The 20,272-nt window shown below is 39.9% G+C and overlaps 1 protein-coding gene across 20 annotated transcripts in view; it reads left to right on the forward strand.

The window, feature by feature from the left end:
* magi2a (membrane associated guanylate kinase, WW and PDZ domain containing 2a) overlaps positions 1 to 20,272 on the forward strand; it is a 556,955-nt gene that overhangs the window by 515,150 nt on the left and 21,533 nt on the right. For 12 of the 20 annotated variants that reach the window (XM_073066590.1, XM_073066591.1, XM_073066603.1 and 9 more), the window contains one exon: positions 11,254 to 11,392. In XM_073066590.1, the coding sequence (XP_072922691.1) occupies positions 11,254 to 11,392 (139 nt within the window). Of the gene's footprint in view, positions 1 to 11,253; positions 11,393 to 12,131; positions 12,221 to 20,272 lie in introns of all 20 variants that reach the window. The other 8 variants (XM_073066607.1, XM_073066606.1, XM_073066601.1 and 5 more) reach the window with 1 other exon arrangement.

The raw sequence follows: 20,272 nt of genomic DNA on the forward strand, positions 1-20,272 counted from the left end.
ACCTACTGCAGAATTCCTTCCTCCTGCACAGCCCAGAACCCTCCATTTTTCTATCATCCATGTGCCTAACTAAGAGTCTGCTAAATGGTGTTATTTTATCACCTCTGCCACCACCCCCAGCAGTGCACTCCAGGCACCCACCATTCTCTGTTTTACCCCTAAACTTCAAAAAGATGTCTTCTGGTATTGGTCATTGTTGTCCTGGGGAAAAGGCACAGGCTATTCACTCTGTCTACGTCTCTTATCTTATACACCTCTATCAAGTCTTCTGACATCCTCATTCGCTCCAAAGAGAAAAGTCATAGCTAGCTTAACCTTTCCTCATAAGACAGGTTCTCTGATCCAGGTAGCAACCTGGTGAATCTCCTGTGCACCCTGTCTAAAGCTTCCACATCCTTCCTATAATGAAGTGACCAGAACTGAACACAGTACTTCAGGTGTGGTCTAACCAGAGTCTTAAAGAGCTGTAACATTATCCCGTGGCTCTTGAACTTAATCCCCCCAGTTTATAAAGACCCACTCACTATAGGCCTTCTTAACCACCCTATTAACTTGCACTAGAACTCTGAAACCTGAAGAGCCCTCAATTCCTCCATACTGCTCAGGATCCCGCCATAACTTTGTACTCTGCCATCAACCAGCAAAAGGTTTAAAGGGGATCTGAAGAAGAACTTGGTCACCCAGTGGGCAGTTGTAATTGGGATTGTGCAGTTGTAATCTGAAATGTGCTGTCTGTGAGGGTGGTGAATGCAGACATTTTAAGATGTGCCTAGACAAGTCCTTGAATTGCCAATGCATAGAAGGCTATGAGCCAAGTGCAGATAAATAGGATTAATATGATTGGGCACCTTATGGTCAGTGTGAGCTCAGTGGGTCAAAGGACCTGCTTCTTTGCCCCATGACTGTATAACTCCTTATTATTGGCTGCACTATGTTAAGTTTGCAGAAAATAGAAAATCAACCACAAAATTGCCATTGCAAGAAGACGTTTTTGGATATCAATACCAGTAAGACTGTTAGATGGCTGAAGGGTGTAAATACAAAGCACAGAATTTCTCACAATTCTCACAATTTCAATGCAAGAGCTAATAATTTGAGCAATTTATCATTGGTGCAGCAGTATGTGTGCTGTCAAATCTGACAGTATATGAAAGTCCTTAAGAGGTAATGCAATATCTTCACTTCCTTCTGAATGCTGAGGAAAGTATTACAACCATTTCTGTTACTACGATTAAGATCCTGTATCCATCCTGGAAGTTTTAATGATTTCAATGGTTTTATATTACTCCTGTTGCATTTATCAATTTACCCATCAGGGTTAGTTTATGAAAACTTCAGATAAAGTTTCAGCCATCCATCCAATTGGGATTTTTATTGGAATTGTATAACTAATACTTTGGTGCATGTAGTTGTGTAGAACTAGATAGGAACCACAGTAGTAATACACGGTCTGTTTTATAAATAATGTCATGGTTATGCAAATTTGTAACAGGAAGTATTACAAAATGCCACTTTAAGCAGAATTCATGCGATCAAAATGCATCTTAGTCCAAAATTAAAATGATAGCCCAAATATTAAGAGTTATTATGGCATAATGCAACAATTTGGGCTTCCAACCATTTGATCAGCACAAGAGTGAAACTAGACAGGACATATCTTGTTGAAACTTATGAACATTGCTAAAAATGACAAACTTGCAGTTGCTATTTTGTGACTCATTGATTCTGATCAGGTGCCAGCCACTCTGCTAAACAAATAACTTGACAGGATCCAATATTCAAGCCGACTTTTATTCAGAACTTGACATGTGCAAAATTTGAAACCTGATAAAAGCTGATATGAATATAAATAGCTCTTCCTTATGCCATTATGCCCCAGTGCCAATTCATAAGGCTAGGTTTCAGACAATTTGATATCGAGGTAAATGCACTACAGCCAAAAGTCAGAATTCTACCCACCATTGTAAGCGCTTGAAACCATCACTTCATAACTTTAATTGTGTCCTTTGAAAACTAATAGTTTTCCTCTGGGGCCTGATGATCATACTTCAATCAGGATCACCAGAGGGGAAGAAGTTGAAACGATACTATTTTCAAAGCCAATTCTCTAATATGATTTTCTTGTTAATTCATAGAGATAAGCATTGCAGATTACATACTCTGAATGATTTGTACAGTAGTGAGCTAAAATACCTCAATATTTAGACAAAACTAATTGAAAAGGATTATTGTTATGTCATTCCACATGAAAACGTCAAATTTCTGTCTTTTAATTATTGTATAGCTAAATTCTCAGAACAATGGTTATAATAAATAGCATCCCTAATTTAATCTAAACTTGGATCTAATTTTATGGTTTGTTCTTTGCATTAGTAATTTTTTTAAATTCAAAGTTGGACAAGAATATAGTTATGTTGTAATTTCCTCGAAGGTTTCTGTAGAAGACTTTGAGGTATATAGTGAATAATTGGGCAAACATGGATTGTTTTCGCTACAGGTTTTTTTTGTGTACACTCACACTGGTGTGGCTGGAATGCACTGCTGAGGGAGGAGGTACAAGCACATATAAAAACAGTGTTTAAGACTCAGAATCATTGAACACCATAGAAGCTAAATAGTGTCTTTGGCCCATCTAGCCCATGCCAAACTGTTACTCTGCCTAATCCCATCAACCTGCACCTGGACTGTAGTCCTCCATACCCCTCCCATTCATGTACTTATCCAGACTTCTCCTAAATGTTGCAATCAAACCCTCATAAAACATGTCCATTGGCACCTGATTCCACACTCACATTAGCCTCTGAGTAAAGTTCCCCTTAAATATTTCACCTTTCACTCTTAAATTAAATGACCTCTAGTTCTAGTCTCATTCAACCTCAGCAGAAATAGTCTGCATTTACCTTACCTTTTCCCCTAAATTATGTATAACTCCATCAAATCTCCCCCTCATTCTTCTACCCTCCAGAAAATAAAGTTGTAATCTTTTCACCCTTTCCATATAACTGATGTCTTCAAGTCCTGCCAACCTCCTCATTCATTTCCTCTGTACTCTTCCAATCTTACCCATACTCTTCCTCTGCTGTATTTTTTGTACTAATTATTTTTGTCCGAATATTAAGCGGCATGTCATCTCACTGCCACAGAAAATGAAACCAGATTCATTGTGTGTAACCTGAAGTGCAAAAAGATGAATTTCTTTTTATTTCAGTTAAGTAGCAAAGGATGATAAAATTGTATTAGAGAATGATTGCTTAAAACTATCATTCAAACCTGGTGACAGCACTCACCTTTACCTTACCTCCACTCTCAGCTTCTCCTCTGCCTTTAAATTGTCAGGCACAGATTGAAGCTTTAAGAAAAGCAGAGCCTTTGGTGTCCATCACAAACTGCATACCCTGGTCACCAACATCTGTCTGAACCAGAATTTTCACATTCTCAATGTCGCATCTGACCCCAAAATGAACCAAGGCCAAGTTCCTATTTCTGCCTTCAACATTGACAAGTCCACGACCAAACAAGTTCAGTATTGAACATTGTTAAAGCTGTAATGATCCCTGATTTTCAGTTATGTTTATTTTTTATTTGAAATAACCTAAGAATTAACATTCCACAATCTACTTTCTAAGTATGTGCCTTTAGGTATTGGGAAAGTTATGAAATTGTATTGAATTAAAGTGAGATACATGAAAAGGGCAAATGAAAAATAGTTTTCAGATCACTTTTACTAACTCTACCATAACGATCTTATTTCTACATACTCAGTTTTCATGAAGAGATTTTTTAATGTAGATACGTACAATGTAGGTGGATTAGTCAGTATGAGGGATATATTTAGACATCAACTTTTTCTTTTACTCGATACAATATTTTAAATTGTATTTTTTATTTGAGCACGTGTGGTGGATTCTGGTTAATTGGAACACGTCAGGATCAGTCCATTTTGGCCCAATTAAGCAACTGCCCAAATTAGCCAAAGTTTTATGGAAATTGTTAAAAATACAGAACAAATTAGATTATTACCATTTCTACTACAGTACTATAAAACTGTTGATTAGTTTCTAATAGCTTTTGATAGAAGAATTCATCCAGTGTATGCTGCCATTTTCTTTTGATTGACCATAAATGAACAAAATCAGTGCACGCACCTAGTGCAGATAATAGACTGTCTTCATACAATGCTTTCAATTATTGCATCCTCCAAACCTTCATTTTCTTTTGTAACATTCAAGGTGATTCTTGATACTGTGACACTCTGGGTGGGGGGAAGGGGGCTGAGGGTGGTGTGAGTGACAGCCTGCCTTCGCATTTCTAATGATCAGCACTATTATTGTTCTTGTGTTAAAATGCTTTTGTGGGATTATGGTGGGATGTTCAAGTTCATTTATTGCTACATTTTAGCTCGGGTTATACGGTTATTCATGTGTGTTTGTGGGCCACCCTGACTGTAACAAAGTGTGGAATAATCAACTTCCCCCGTCGGTATGTGACTGAGTGGGTTCTCTCCCCAGGTCATAGTGCCCGGTCTGTTTTTCTGTCTCATAGAATAATAGAAAACTACAGCACATTACAGGCCAATAAAAATGGTTGTTGAGTTTAACAAGTTTACTCATCTGTTATCATGGGCCAAATGTTCACCACAATACCTTAATTCTTCATAGTTCCAAACTTGTTGAAGTAGTGGAATAGCTTCATTTTCATTCCTGGGATTTTCTTGTGTCTCAAACCTTAATGCTTGAAACAGCAGTGAGCAAAACAGTTTTGAATTGTCTTACTGCTTATTTATCACTAACCATCCGCGATAAAAAATCTTTGTTTTTGAACACGAACACACTCAACTGATTTGTTTTAAAAACTGTTCACTCTAAGCATGATATAATGTCTAAAGGCCATATAAGTCTGCATGATTGACGCTAGTATGCAACTGTTTGGCAACAGTACCCTGTCCCAATTAAATGGCCCAAATAAATGAAAGGAATAGCAGCTATTTTCTCTATTAGTTTTTGTTCTTTAAGAGTTCTCCAAATAAGCAGCTGCCCTGATTAACTGATGGCCCAGTTAACTGGAATCCAGCACTTGAAACTGCACTATTGTAATAGTTTGTCTAGTTAGAGATTTAAATAGGTCCCTCTGTGCCATGAAAATCTCTGAAGTAGTATCTCCCCTCAATTTTCCTCAACGTAAAGATGAGCCATGGCATGTTGAATAACTTGTTTATACAAACAAATTTTTCAATTATACAGTCAGGCTTTGAACTCAGCTGGATCCATTCTACAGTCTAGTATATTTCAAATACTTTACTGGAAAATATTACTCTTTATTGATGAATAAGAGAGCCAAGATGGCGGCGCGACGCAGCTTGCAGCGGCCACTCCAGAGCTGATATGTTATTTGTTAAGTGGGGGTGCCGTGCGCAATCCTAATCTAATGAAAAACGGAGGTCGGAGTATGGAGCACGGAGGAACATCTGGAAATCTCCAGGAAGGCCCTCTTCATTACTGCTGCTGCTGTGAGGTCCAGGCCTCTGCTGGGAAGAACAGGCCTCCAGGCCTTGGGGTCGCGTTGCCGGTGGCCGTTGGCGGGGGTGTCGTAATACACTCGGCAGAGGATGGTGCTCAGAGAAGCTGTGCCAGAGAGGATGGTCGGAGGCTTGGAGGTTCGACGGACTCAGAGTCCGCTGCGGTTGGAGTGCTTTCACTGTGTGCCGTGTCTGCGAGGCTGCATTCGACGGAACTTTCATTGTGTGCTGAGTTGGGTGGCACCGTGGAAGTCTATAGCGGGGGTATTCCCTTCTGCTGCCTGCGTGGGACGACGAGTCTATTGGGACCCTGAGGACGTGGAAACTGTGTGATGCTTTCTTTTGAACTTACAGTCTTTTAGATAGATAGATACTTTAACATCTTTGGACTATTTTTACTGTGCCCATGGTCTGTTTTTTTATCAATTATGCTATTGTTTGCACTGTTGTAACTATATGTTGTAATTACGTGGTTTTGTGCAGGTCTTGTAGCTTTAGTTTTTGGTCTTGTTTTGTCTGGTGGATTTGGAGCTCCTTTCCGGGGAACGCGCTAAGATGGTAGCACGATATTAATACGCAGCAGCCTCTCCGGACTCTGGATTGGGGATTGCCAAACTTTATGTGGATTTTCTGGTGTAGTCTGTTTTGTCATATGCTTTTGTTGATATCATTCTGGAGGAACGTTGTCTCATTTTTTTAACTACATTGCATTTGTGGTTTCTAAATGACAATAAACTGAATCTGAATCTGGTGAACCCTGTTTTGCTTACTAGCTGCAGCTCAATGGCCAGAAAGAAACAATAATATTAGTTACTCTATTGTAATAGTCCTGTATGTTATCACAAGATAATTGCAGGTACAAATGATCTCTTTGACCATTTTGATCAATTACATACATTCATGGGCTGTGTTGCTGGCCAGAGCTGTATTTATTGTCCGTGAACTCAATGGCATGTGACCTGTTAGAGGGTAGTTAAGATTTAATCACTCTGCTCTGAATTGAGAGTGTTACATACCCCGTAACTGGGTTGTCAAACCAGCAGAAATGGAACACTCATTGGACTCTGTAATTACTAGAAACTAATAATGTTTATTAGTAAATTAAGTAATACAGTACACTAAATGCAAGGATATAAATGTAATAGGTTAGCAATGATAATATACACATATACACAGAAATATGGGAATAGGAATCAGCCAAGCTCTATCGAAGTCTAGGGGTAAATGATCAGTCTTCAAGTGAAGCAGAGTTCAGTTCAGTTTAGTGTAGTTTGAGGTAGTTGTTGTGGTACCATTGGAGAGAGAGTGAGAGATACAGCTGAAATTTCAGGCAAACCTTCCGTTGTCTTCTTGTCCCGTTGTGGTCACCGACTGTGACCCTTCCATTCCAGATGTGACCGTTGTCCCGTTGTGGTCACCGACTGTGACCCCTCCGTTCCAGATGCGACCGTTGTCCCGTTGTGGTCACCGACTGTGACCCCTCCGTTCCAGATGCGACCGTTGTCCCGTTGTGGTCACCGACTGTGACCCCTCCATTCCAGATGCGACCGCTCTTCCATGGTGAACCCGTCACCCAGCCAAGGGTGGACACACAACAGGTCCCCACCGGTCGTACCTTTACACCCAGTGAGCCTCTGGCCGATTCCCGCGAATCGGTCCTCCAAACTCCCACCAACTTGTGGGGGCACAATGCTCTCTCCAGGGTCTCGTGGCGTGTCTCCTGTGTCTTAACGAACCCGCTATTTTATCCCCCCCCCCCCCCCGATGGGGTATCACCTGTCCATCAAACTTCACCACTTCCTGTTGTCTCAGCAGGAGTGTTAACGAGCAGTTCATGTTCAAAGCAAATGTCCGTGGCAGTATCAGTGCAGACGCCAAAATACTGAATTATGTGTCTCTCTCTCGGTATCTCTCTCTTACTAGCATTTTGAATGGCTCTCCCTTATCTCTCTCTTATTAGCAGCATCCGTTCTGCAGCTCTGCTTGGCTTCACACATAACAACAGTCCTATAAAACCCCCTCACAAAAAAGTGAACAATCTTGCTGCCCTGAAACACAATAGATAGATTATTTTACCACAGTCCACTTATTTCATGGCTACCATTACTGAATTATTTATTTACTTGAAATTTAATTCTTCTGTTGCCATAGTAGGAATTGAAATGTGGAGGCCTCTGGATTCTACTAATATGAAAATTTAACTACTGAGCCACAGTACCTTTGTGACTATGATAAAAATCACTGCTTTTGAATACAAATGCATACAATACTGTCTCCAATCAGAATCGGAATCAAATTTACGATCACTGGTATATATCATGGAATTTGTTGTTATGTGGCAGCTGTCCTGGATGCTGGGGAGATAGATTAGTGCCCATGATGGAAATGACTGAGTTCACAACTTTCTGCAGTTTATTTTGATCCTGTGCAGTGGTCCCCCACCATGCCCGACAGTAATGCAGCCAATTAGATTGCTCTCCATGGTTCATCTGTAGAAATTTGCAAGTGTCTTTGCTGACTTGCCTAATCTCCTCAAACTTCTAATGAAATATCACTGCTGTTGTACCTTCTTTGTAACTGCATCCATATGTTGAGCCCAGGATAGGTCCTCAGAGATATTGACACCCAGGAACCTGAAATTGCTTACCCTTTCCATTTCTGTGATGTGTGTTCCCTCCTCGTACCCTTTCTGGTCCATAATTAATTATTGGGTCTTATTGATGTTGAGCGCAAGGTTGTTGCTGCAGCCCCACAACAAGCTGATCTATCTTGCTCCTGTACATCTTCTCATAACTATCTGAAATTCTGCCAATAATTGTGTCATCAGCAAATTTATAAATGGCATTTGAGCTGTGCCTAGCCACACAATCGTGGGTGTAGAGAGAGTAGAGCATGGGCTAGGCATATATCAGCAAGGTGGAGATGTTACTTCTGATCCGCACAGACTGTGGTCTTCCAGTGAGGAGGTTGAGGATCCAGTTGCAGAGGGGGTACAGAGGCCCAGGCTTTACTGTTGTGCTTTTTTCACCACATACCTGGTATGTACAGACCAAGAGAGGTCCTCGGTGATGTGTATACCAAGGAACTTAGAGCTGTTCACCCTCTCAAGCTCAGATCCATTGATGTCAATAGGGGTGAGCCTGTCACCGTTCCTCTTATAGTCCACAACCAGGTCCTTCGTTTTTGCAACATTGAGGGAGAGATTCTTGATACCACTGTGTCAGGCTGCCTCGTTATTATTTAAGATAAGGCCAATCAGTGTAGTATCATCTGCAAATTTAATTAGCAGATTGGAGCTGTGGGTGGCGACACAGTCATGGGTATACAGAGCGTAAAGGAGGGGGCTTAGGACACAGCCCTGGGGAGCTCCTGTATTAAGGGGCAGAGGTGAGGGAGCCCACTCTTACCACCTGTCGGCAATCTGACAGGAAGTCCAGGATCCAGCTGCACAAGGCAGGGTGAAGGCCAAGGTCTCTGAGCTTCCTGTCCAGCCTGGTGTTGAATGCTGAACTCTAGTCCAAGAACATCATTCTCACATAAACATCTGTCTTCTCCAGATGTTTAAGGACGGTGTGGCTATTGAGTCATCTGTCGATCAGTTGTGTTGGTAGGCAAATGATAGAGGGTCCAGTGTCGGTGGTAGCATCCTGCAGATGTAGTCCTTGACCAGCGTCTCAAAGCATTTGCTTATTATTGAGGTGAGCGCAACAGGTCGCTAGTCATTCAGACATGTTACCTTGGTCTTCTTAGGTACATTAGGGTGCATCCGATTCCACCTTTAATGTCAATTGGAATTGATCTTTTGATCTTGAGATAGCTCTCTGTAAGTCAGAAGGTGCTGCATTTAAGTTGTACAATAGAGATGGAGCCTAAGTATTAGTCCAGAGTAGAACTGAAGGAATGTTACTTAGTCAGAAATGCCAAATTTAGAATAAACTATCAAAATGCTCTCTCAGGCACATTGAAAGATCCCATAGCATTATTTTGAAGAAATAATAGTGGAGATATCCTCAGTATTCCTGGACAATATTTATCTCTCAGTCAACATCATTAAGCCAGGTTTTCTACTTATGATCAACTTACTGTTTAAAAGGTCCTTGATGCTGCAATTCCAGCGACAGTTTCTATATTAAATATAAAAAAGTAAGCCGTAAAACATTTTGAAATAGCCCCATTTTGAAAAATGCAAGTCTTTCCAGCATTTCACACCATTCACTAAAATAGTGAAATGAGAATGGCTGCACTAGACATTACAGCAGCATTTGACCAAGTATTGTGTCGAGGAACACTTGTAAAACTCAATAGGCATCAAGTGGAAAACACTCCAGTGATTGGAATCATACCTTGCATGAAAGAAGATGATTATTGTTGTTGTGATTCTGAAGGAAATCAAAGGCCCTGTGGTTTTCAGTGGTTTCATCAATGACCTTACTTATAAAGGTCAGAAGTGAAGACAATCATTGAAGATTGTACACTCTTCAATTCCATTCACAATGTCTTCGCAAATAAAGCTATTTAAATGCACTGCATTCTAAACAATATTCAGGCATTCACTTATAAGTACCAAGTAACATCCATATCACTAATGTGCCAGGCAACAGTCATCTCCAGCAAGAGAGAGTTTAAACACTTACCCTTGACACTCAATGTCATCCTAATACCAAGCCCCTGTTACAAACATTAAGTGAGTCCCCCCCACCCATTCACCAGAAACACCACGTAAGTACCAAGGCTAGGATGACAGGTGAGAGGCTGAGTATCCTGGCACAAGTAAAGAATGTGACAGAATATTGCCTCCCTTTCTCCCCCCACTTCCTCCAGTTGGTACATAGACAGGAACCAGTAAATGATGTTCTAAGTCACGTATCATCCTGATTTAAAAATGTGTTACTGGTCCTTCATTATGGCTGGAACTCAGAAGGATTATTGCAGTTCAAAAGGTGGCTCACTGCCACCTGCACAAAGCAAGAAGGCATAGGCAATGAAAGCTGGCCTTTTCAGTGATGTCCGCATCCTGGAAAATGAATTAAGAAAGCAATGTCATAACAATGTATCAGTCAGCCTGTGTTTAAAATTTCAGATAGACTGTCTCAGTCTTCAAAGTAACCGTTTCTGATCATATGTATTAGCATGTGATTATCCATAATTACATCCTGTGGATTATCCTGTAGATTGAGGGCTACATGTCTGCTTACAGAATTGTTCAAGAAAAGCTGGTGTTCACACCATGACCTTCACTGACGCCCAGTCAAATTTGTGCCCCTCTTGATCTTCATGGGCAGAGACTAGAGACAGTTGGTCATGCGGCTTCACAGCCAGTTGAGTTCATGGATCCTTGGGGATAGCTTTCTCCCGGTTTGGCCAGCGTAATGTTTGCTGCAGTCCCCATATTAGATTTTGTTGCTACTTTCCTGTAAATATTTCTAAAGGTTTCATTAAGGAACCTGCCTCCAATTATTCCACCAAACACCCACCTTTTCCCTTCTCTTTTATATCTGCTAAGTATTTAAGAAGTCTATAAAATGCTAACATCTTTGAACTGTTCATCCCTGTCACCTTCAAATATGGGAAGAATTCTGGAGGGTTGTCAGCCTCCAGAAGAGCAGCACCCATTTAACTCGAGCTATCTGAAAATAGAATTTCACAGAACTAAAATAAGAACAGAAATTTTATCAACCAATTATTGCTTGTCAGTGCTTCACTGTATTTCTCATAATTTAACTTTTCATTTTCAACAGGTTGGTGATCAAATCATTGAAATCAATGGAGAAAACACAAGGGAAATGACCCATGCTAGAGCAATAGAGCTAATAAAATCAGGAGGAAGAAGAGTGCGGCTCTTGCTTAAAAGGGGAACAGGTCAAGTGCCAGAATATGGTGGGTTTCAGCTTATAAATCCTATTTGTAGTTAATTAGTGTAAAACAGTAGCTTAACATTGTTGTGTGGTACTAGTACAGTATGTTAGATTGGCAACTAGCTATCAACTAGAAAGTTATGAAGGACAAATGTTATCTAGCTGAATGTATTTTGGCAGAAAACAACAGCATTCTCTGTCAATGGTTCTACATTAATTGAAGTTAATGATGCATTTCCTGATAAACCAGCTTTTCTCTTCCGAGGTGTGCATCCTCATGCCGTAAAACGTTGTCACAACAAACATTAGACAGACAGACTTGTAATTATATAGTGCCTTAAATGGCCTCGGGACATCCCAAAGCATCTTACAGCCATTGAAGTATTTTGAGTTTTAGGTACATTATTAAGTAAATGTAGATAATTAAGTGTAGATAAAAACGAACGAATTTTTAAAGGTAATTGATAGCTTGTTGCCAAATACGTTTTATGAGGTGCTTTACAGATTACATTTGTACATAGATTTTAAAAAATTACACATGTATTATAGCTAAGCTTTGAACATTTCAGTTTCTTCACTAACTGTTTAACTTTCTGCATGCCTTCTATCTTGAAGCTTATTTTAGCTTACTTCTGTCCTGGTTAAAATTTTCTATGCTGAACAACTTACTATATATCTTTTTGCTAACAGTAGTAATATCTATGTCATTGCTACTGTCAATTCTACTGATTGGTCCCAGGCTATTCCTCCCCTTCCTTTAGGAACGGTTCCTTCCAGCCTCTCCATGTGCATGAAAAGTGACAAGCATGGGTCCCCATATTTCTTCCTATTGGGCCACCCTAAAGACACGGTTTGTAAAGCTGCATGCGTATTATCATTCTCAAAACTTAAACCGATTGCATTTAACATGTTTTATGGCTGCACTGATGAGTTATTCTGTGAAATAATGTACAATAACAATTCATCAATTTCAGTAAGTTAGCTGTATTTGGCATAACTGTAAAATTAGTTTCTATTAACTTACACAATGTTAAATTTAATCTTGTTTTTTTAATATTGATTTTACCCAAAACTCTATGGCTCTGATATTTAGAAAATATTTATTTTTTCTGACTTAACCTTAAATTAAATAATTGGTATGAATATCAATGCACAAGTGAAATGTTCACATGGGTGGCAGATTTAGGTGTATGTACGCACACACATGCTGGAAGGTGGTTGCATAGTTTACTGAACTGTACATGCTCCTTGACTTTATAAGTGGAGATTATAACAGCAATGAGTTGGTATAACTGATGCACCATCAATAACTCTCTGAGACGTGAGGCGAGATATAGGCTTTTATTGACTGGAAGAAAGAACAAGCAGCAATTGACCACCATACTACATCCTGGAGACTGAGGGCAGGGCTCAGGCTCCAATCGCCTTTATACCGGGGTCTGTGGGAGGAGCCACGATCAGTGGAAGGAGCCACAGGAGCAGTCAGCAGGGGGGGCGTGTCCAGACAGGTATATGTAGTTCACCACAATAATATTAATGAACCATTGGTTAAGTTTATGTTTGAATATTCTGAGAAATTCTGCAAGTTTGTCAAGGTCTTAGTTCAACAAAAGAAAAATATTACTGGAATGGGACTGATAAGATACTTCTCTTATTTTGCATCGATTAGAGAGAGTGAACTGTTCTTCTACAGCAGAGCATTCCAAGGGAAATCTCTCAGTCTCAGCACACTATGTGGTGTTGAATTGTTGCAAGGTCACACAGCTGCCAGCACTTGACCTTAGAAGGACACAAAGATGAATCAAACAGCATTCTTCCAGCTGGAATGTACTGTTTTTTCAAGAATTCCCACTACGTTGCTGGGAGAGGATTAAAAGTGCTTCCAGAGTTACACAGGCAGCTGAAGAAAATTATCCACAGGAAATATATTCTCTGGGCCTGGAACACCACCTACAGATAGCTACACCCAATAGGAGTCAGCCCGAGGTTGTTGCTAGGACTAATACTACATGAGTGCAATATAATCAAGTTTCAATGACTTTCTGCTGACTGAAGAACAGGTAGATGGGTATGAAGCCACAGTGCCTTCCCAAATGTAGCAATGAGCAGAAAATCTAAAAGTTCCCTGGAATAGTGGCTGTGGCCGAGAATGATCCTGAAGCAGGGATAGTGAAAACAATCCAAATATATTTATGGTCCTGTCTTTTAGGTCACAGAGTGAGGACAGTCTTGCTGAAGTATAGATCATGTTGTCATTGCTCCTCTGGCAAGTGCAGCTAGGAGGAGTCCCAGTAATCTCTAGTTGAATAGAATCTTGGGCAATAAAGCCGATTCGGTCTCCAGCAGTCCCTCTGCCTGCCTGTTGCCAATGGTCCACCTCCATGCCATCCAGCAGGGGAGGTGTTACATGTTGACAGATGTCTATTTGGAGGCTAGATCTGAGAGCAGAAATGTGGTTGAAGATGCAACATTGTGAGCTCTGAGGTTGCATTCAGCTGGAGAGCAACCTGACAAACGATGCTATTTGCTTATTGATCTCTTAAATAGTATGTTTGAGGAAAATGGGATCAGTAAAAGCCATTGTTCGGTGACTTTAATACTCTCATGTTTCAGAAGATCACGTTGAAGTCAAAACTTGGGCATTATAATGGTGTCAGTTAGAAAAGTGGGGGTCAAATGTTCTCAGTGGGTCCTGAGAGAATCAGAAATGGACAATTTTGCTTTCCTCTGGTTTTATCCTATGTCAACAGCATCGCACTTTTCTCATCTCTGTGACAAAAAACTTTTAGATTCCCATCTCTAACCTAATTGCCTTCACATTTTGGTTGACTATCACAATGCCATTTTGTGAAGTCTCGTGACATGTTGAGTCACCAACTGAATGCTTCCCACGATCCTGTCATTTTCTGTCATATTCCCCAAACTTGGTAAGATTGAACTAATTTAGTGCTGTCATCTAACCCAATGTTCTGCGAAACTCCATGTCCCAGCTCTAACACAGTCATGAGTTAAATGATTAATGTTTCATCAGTCACTTGCTCCCCAGTCATCTACATCACATTGTGCTGTTAACACAATGTTCCAACTGTTCTTTCATTACTTTGCCTCATTTACAAAATAGTCCTGTACAGACACTCATGCAGCTCCTTCAAGTGCTGCATTGCAACAGTCTCCTCCAGCGAACACCAGCCTACTGTTTCCAGTGACACACAGTTAGGGATACTGAGGTATCGGTCTAATCGTAGGTTAATGAATTAATATCACTTAATGTAGCTAATCCTAATTCAACATTATCCTATCCTACTTCTACCAAGATCAATTACCTGGCTTCATCCACGGTTTAACTTTCAATGGCCACGTGCAGCATTCAGTAAAATGCTATTTTCCACTAAATATTTGTAGGATATACAAGGATGTCAACCCTGTCTTGACAGATTCTGGTAATGTGATTCTGTCACGTCTAATCAACTTCAGTCATATAGCACCGTTAAGTAATGTTCAATCATCTAACATTGGATTACATGACACTTCTCCATTACTTACTAATAGTACTGGATCACCAAGCCCAAATTAAAACATTTAAACTAATTAGCATAATAATGAAAGAATAGAAATATTCATTAGTGAAATAAAGACATTAATATACAACCATTAAGCTAAATATATTTATAGTATGAAATTTGTATTCAGCATCAGGTCACCAGTGCTTGCCACTGATTTCCAAACAAAGTTGGAACTTACCCAGAGTCCTTGCACATTTCAATGTCAGAGATGATCACAAGACAGAGGAGCAGAATTAGGCCACTCAGCTCATTGAGTCCACTCCGTCATTCCATCACAGCTGACTTGTTATCCCTCTCAACTCCATTCTTCTGCCTTCTCCCCATCACCTTTGATGCCCTAACTAACCAAGAACTTATCAGCCTCCACTTTAAATTTACTCAATGACATGGGCTTCATGGTTGTCCATGGCAATGAATTCCACAGATTCACCAAGCTCTGGCTAAAGAAATTTCACATCATCTCTGTTCTAAATGGGCGTCCCTCTCTTCTGAGTCTATGCCCTCTGGTCCCAGACTCACCCACTATAGGAAATTTCCTCTCCACATCCACTCTATGTAGACAACTTCAATATCCTGTAGATTGCATTGTGATTCCTTCTCCCCCACCCATTTTAATTTTGAATTTTCTCCCTGTTTAGAAAATAGTCTACACCTTTATTCCTTCTACTAAAGTGCATGACCACACACGTCCCTAGACTATATCCCATCTAACTCTTCTTTATTCATTTCCCAATCTGTCGAAGTACTTCTGCAGACTCCGTAATACCTCAGCACTACCTGCTCCTCCACCTATCATCTCACCTGCAAACTTGGGCACAGAGCCATCAATTCTGTCATCCAAATCGTTGACATATAATGTGAAGAGAAGCAGTCTCAATCCTCACTCCTACGAGACACCACCAGTCACTGGAAGCCAACTAGAATGGGGCCCCCTTAAATCCAATTCTTTCTTTCCTGCCAGTCTGCCAATCTTCTATCCATGCTAGTAACTTTTTTGTAATACCATGGGCTCTTATCTTGGTAAGCAACCTCATATGCAGATGTATCTATCACAAGGAAGAATTGTTAGTTGGTCTCAATTCAAGTAGAGTTTCACCCAATATTCAGATCACCCTGAGCTAGTTCACAACATTCCTGCTCTATGATATTGTCCATTGAAGTAACTAAACCAAAACATGGTGATGAATTAACTTAGATCTGTGCCAGGTAGCTCTGCCACTAGAACTTCTCCATTAAGTGGAAGGGGTTGACCAGGCCAGTAGGAGTGATTTGTGGGTTTATTCTACACAGTGGCATCAGTGTCATGTAAGGTCATGTATCAGGTTTAGTTTTACCAAAGATAGAACGTAGAACAGTATACAACACAGTATAGGCCCTTTGTCTCATGTTGTAGTGACGAACTTGTAACCTACTCCGAAATCAACCTAAACAACTTTGAAGGAGCCAGGTTTCCTCCACAGTCGCCACTAAGTGGCCAGATGCACTTTACACCTGGCCTCAGTTTTGTACCAATCAAGACCGATATAAGTAACTCAACCTTATAATTGGAAGCATTGATTAAACAGTGCAGTTGTGGTTTGTTTCAGCTTTGTTTTTTAATTAATTTCTAGTAATTTAAATAAAGTTAATTACTTAAATCTGTCTCTTTTAACGCCACCAATTCGGTCAAAAGGCCAAAGTAATGGAAGGCCCAAGTTTCAGGATTCAATGTTAGAAGTTAGTCAATTCTTGTGACCAGCTCTACTTCGAGGGAAATGTGCAGCAGCCAGATGTGGAGCTCATCTAAGCTGCAAAAGTGCAACTGTAAGAAGCGTTGGGGAGATGTGTGTAGGCAGTAAGCCAGATCAAATGCAATCCAGCCCTTGGAAAACTATTACCTTAGCTGGCAAATTTTGATGGCATTCATGCTGTGACCCAAAAAGACCTTGTTATAAAAATTTAGAACATAGTTGTTACTTTGAAAATCAGTGGCAGCTCGGTGCTTATGCAGCATAGACTTCACATCTTCTCCAGCAAAGATCAAAATTAATTAATCAGTAGCTTCCTTGGTGACTGCTATCTGCTGCAGGCAATGTCAGGATAACTGGTGCCTGTTGCTAACCCTTTGTGTTTGATTGTAGAGCCTGTATGTCCTCCTTCTTTTCCAGTGCTCATGATCACCTTGCTGGTCCGACCAGGTGACAGAGATGGCAATAGAAGCACAATCTTGGCAATACAAGAGGCAAACCAGAAACTGCATCCTTAGAGCTTAGCTAGGAGGCAAATCGAGGCATCAGGCCAATAGATGGTTGTGGGCTAGAAGCAGCTTTTGTCCCTTGATTTGTTAAAAGCAAATCTATCTTTTTAGGAGTAGCATCCTTGTAAAAATGAGGGGGAAAGGAGCAGTAAGGTATGACCCAGAATTTCTAATCCCTAGAGTCATCCTTTGTGTCAGGAGAATACACCACTATTAAATTCCAAACAGCTAACTGTGCGTAGCTGGCAGACATGTGGACACTCCTGTGCTGAAGCTGCTGTCCTTCTGTTCCCTCACCCACCGAGGCATGAAATTTGCATCAAAGTCCTTCAGATGTCACAAAACAATGATCAGTGTATCACTGACATAAGAGCAAACTGTAGCTATTTGATGACTTTGAACAAAATGACAGGGAGTAGAAATGATGGAATATGATTCATGGAATGATTTTGGAAACACTGCACCCTATTCCTCACATGTAGAGAGTTCGCAATCACTCTGATATTTTAGATAGCTGCTTTGAACATAAATTCAAAAAGCTTTAGTGAAATATTTAATGACAATGTGGAAATATCATTATCAGATTTCAATTTGCTTCTGAATGCTTGCTAAAAGCACAGAATATAAATAATTTAGCATTTAGAAGGCAGTTAAATATGAGACCATGTTATCAGCTTACACTTACTTACTTTCTCCATCTCCAGTTGCATTTTCTCCATCTCCTTATTATTCATGTTATAGTGTGTGGTTGATCATGAAATGGTTCATGGTCAATTATATATTATGTTGATGCCTCGTGTAACCTTTCCCTGTAATGTTTATTGGATTTACCTAAAATTAGATTAAAAGCCATGCTCACAGAAAGCTGGAAGAACTCAGCTGGTCAGGCAAAATTTTTGGAGGAAAGTAAACAGCCAACATTTCAGGCTGAGACATTTCATCAGGACTGGAACCAGACAGGTCCATTATTACGACGAGTTTTCTTAATAAAATGCCAGATTTATTGAACACAAGATTCCCAGCTGTAATAGCAGGAAATAAAATATCTCCTGGTTAATAGTCCAGAGGTTTGAATAATAGTGGAGTTGCTGAACTATTACTCTACTAATTGAAATGTAATTCCATGATTTAAGAAAAGAGAGAGACGGAGGAGAACGAACCAAAGTCAGTTTGTCTGTCATCAGTAATCAAGAAAATACTGGAGTCTAATATTAAGGATGTGGTAATAGGGTATTTGGACAATAATAATGGGATTAGGGAGAGTAAACATGGATTTGGAAGAAGGCAATCCTGTTTGACAAATCTTGAATCTTTTGAGTTTGTAACTTGCAGAAAGAACAAACCAGTCAATGTGGTGTGTTTGAAGTTCCAGGAGGCCTTTAATAAGGTGCCACCAAAGAGATCATTAAATCAAATTAAAATGCATGGTATTGGAGATAATATATTGGTGTGGATTGATGGTCAAAAAGCAGAGAATAGGATAAATGGGCCATATTCAGCTTGGGGGGGCTACGATTAGTAAGGGTCTCATGGGGATCAGTGCCTGGACTATGTCTGCATACAATCTATATCAATGGTTTGAGATGAGGGGTGCAAATATATCCAGCCCAAATTGAACTCACCTAATGTTAGGAATCTGGCATATTATTCCTTTGGCATCATTGAAATCTCTACAGCTTTTGATGGGGTTAACAAAATTCAATTCTATCATTGTCCAGCTCAGTTACACTCCAGTTTCCATTCTTGTATAATTGAACTGTCCAAAATAAAGAAAAATCTCCTCCTATCCTGTGTCTCTACAGACTCTCTTAGATTTGCCTTTGAACTCTTCTGCCTCTTCAAGAGATCTACAGAAGAGCAAGTTCAGGTCCTCCAGTTACTATTATTCCCGTTGTTCTTTCCAATGGTTCTATCTGGGTTTACAAGTTCCACATGCCTCAAAATGAATGTCACCATACAAAGAAAGTGACGCGCTGGGCTGGAGCACCCTACTCTTACCACAGCTCACCACGGTAGTTGTCTTCAAAAGAATCTGAAAATTTGTATGCCAATATAGCAGAGAGTAGTGGGAGAGGGAAGAGAATCCCAAAGATTTCAAGAAAACTTTTAGAAGAAATTTACAAGGTACTAATAGATTATTAAGTTCTATGTATATCTGATGCATTCCACACCAGGCAAAGTCAACTATTATCAAGGCATTTTGACAAGGCAATTTACTAGCTTTTAGGCCAGGACATGCATAAATATTTATATATACTTTACACTTCCAAATCATTAATTAAGAATTAAAAAGCTGCCTAATTTATGAATATTTTACAACAAGCAACTTTACGCAACAGGCTGTCCACAATTATATTGTGCACACATTGTCCTGTAGACCCAGGAAGAAGAAAAAGAACATTTATATCTAGTTTATATTTAGTTTATATCTACTGATATAAACTAAACCAGCATTTTTCAGTTCACTTGGGAGGGAATATTGATAACAAACTATTAAAAAGCACCCTTTATTAAAGTAAATGGAGTTATTTATTAAAATCAATTACCCATTTCATCTAAGTATTTCCTTAATAGCATCTCCAGAAATGCCATTACATCGTTCTGCTGCTTGACTGTTAATTAAGGATGACAATTAAAACCAGTGCTTGAAAAGCAAATCATAACATAGAAAATAGATCTTGTTGCATTTTTACAGATTGTCGGGTATGAAGCTGTAGTTATCACTGAACTGTGGCAGAAGGATGGTTGTAGTTAGGAGCTAAATGTCCAATGTTACACATTGTATGGGAATGATAGGAAGGTAGGCAGAGGGAGTGGCGTGGCTCGGCTTTGATGGTGAAGAATGGCATCACATCATTAGAAAGATGTGACATAGGATCGGAAGATGTTGAATCTTTTTGGGTTGAGTTAAGAAACTGCAAGGGTAAAATGACCCTGATGGCAGTTATATACAAGCCTCCAAGCAGTAGCTGGGATGTGGACTACAGATTACAATGGGAAATAGAAAAGGCATGTCAAAAAGGCAATGTTATGATAGTCATGGGAGATTTTAACATACAGGTAGATTGGGAAAATCAGGTTGGTAATGAGAGTGAATCTGTTG

This window comes from Hemitrygon akajei, chromosome 14 (assembly GCF_048418815.1).
Source record: "Hemitrygon akajei chromosome 14, sHemAka1.3, whole genome shotgun sequence".
In the NCBI taxonomy this organism is placed as follows: Eukaryota; Metazoa; Chordata; class Chondrichthyes; order Myliobatiformes; family Dasyatidae; genus Hemitrygon; species Hemitrygon akajei.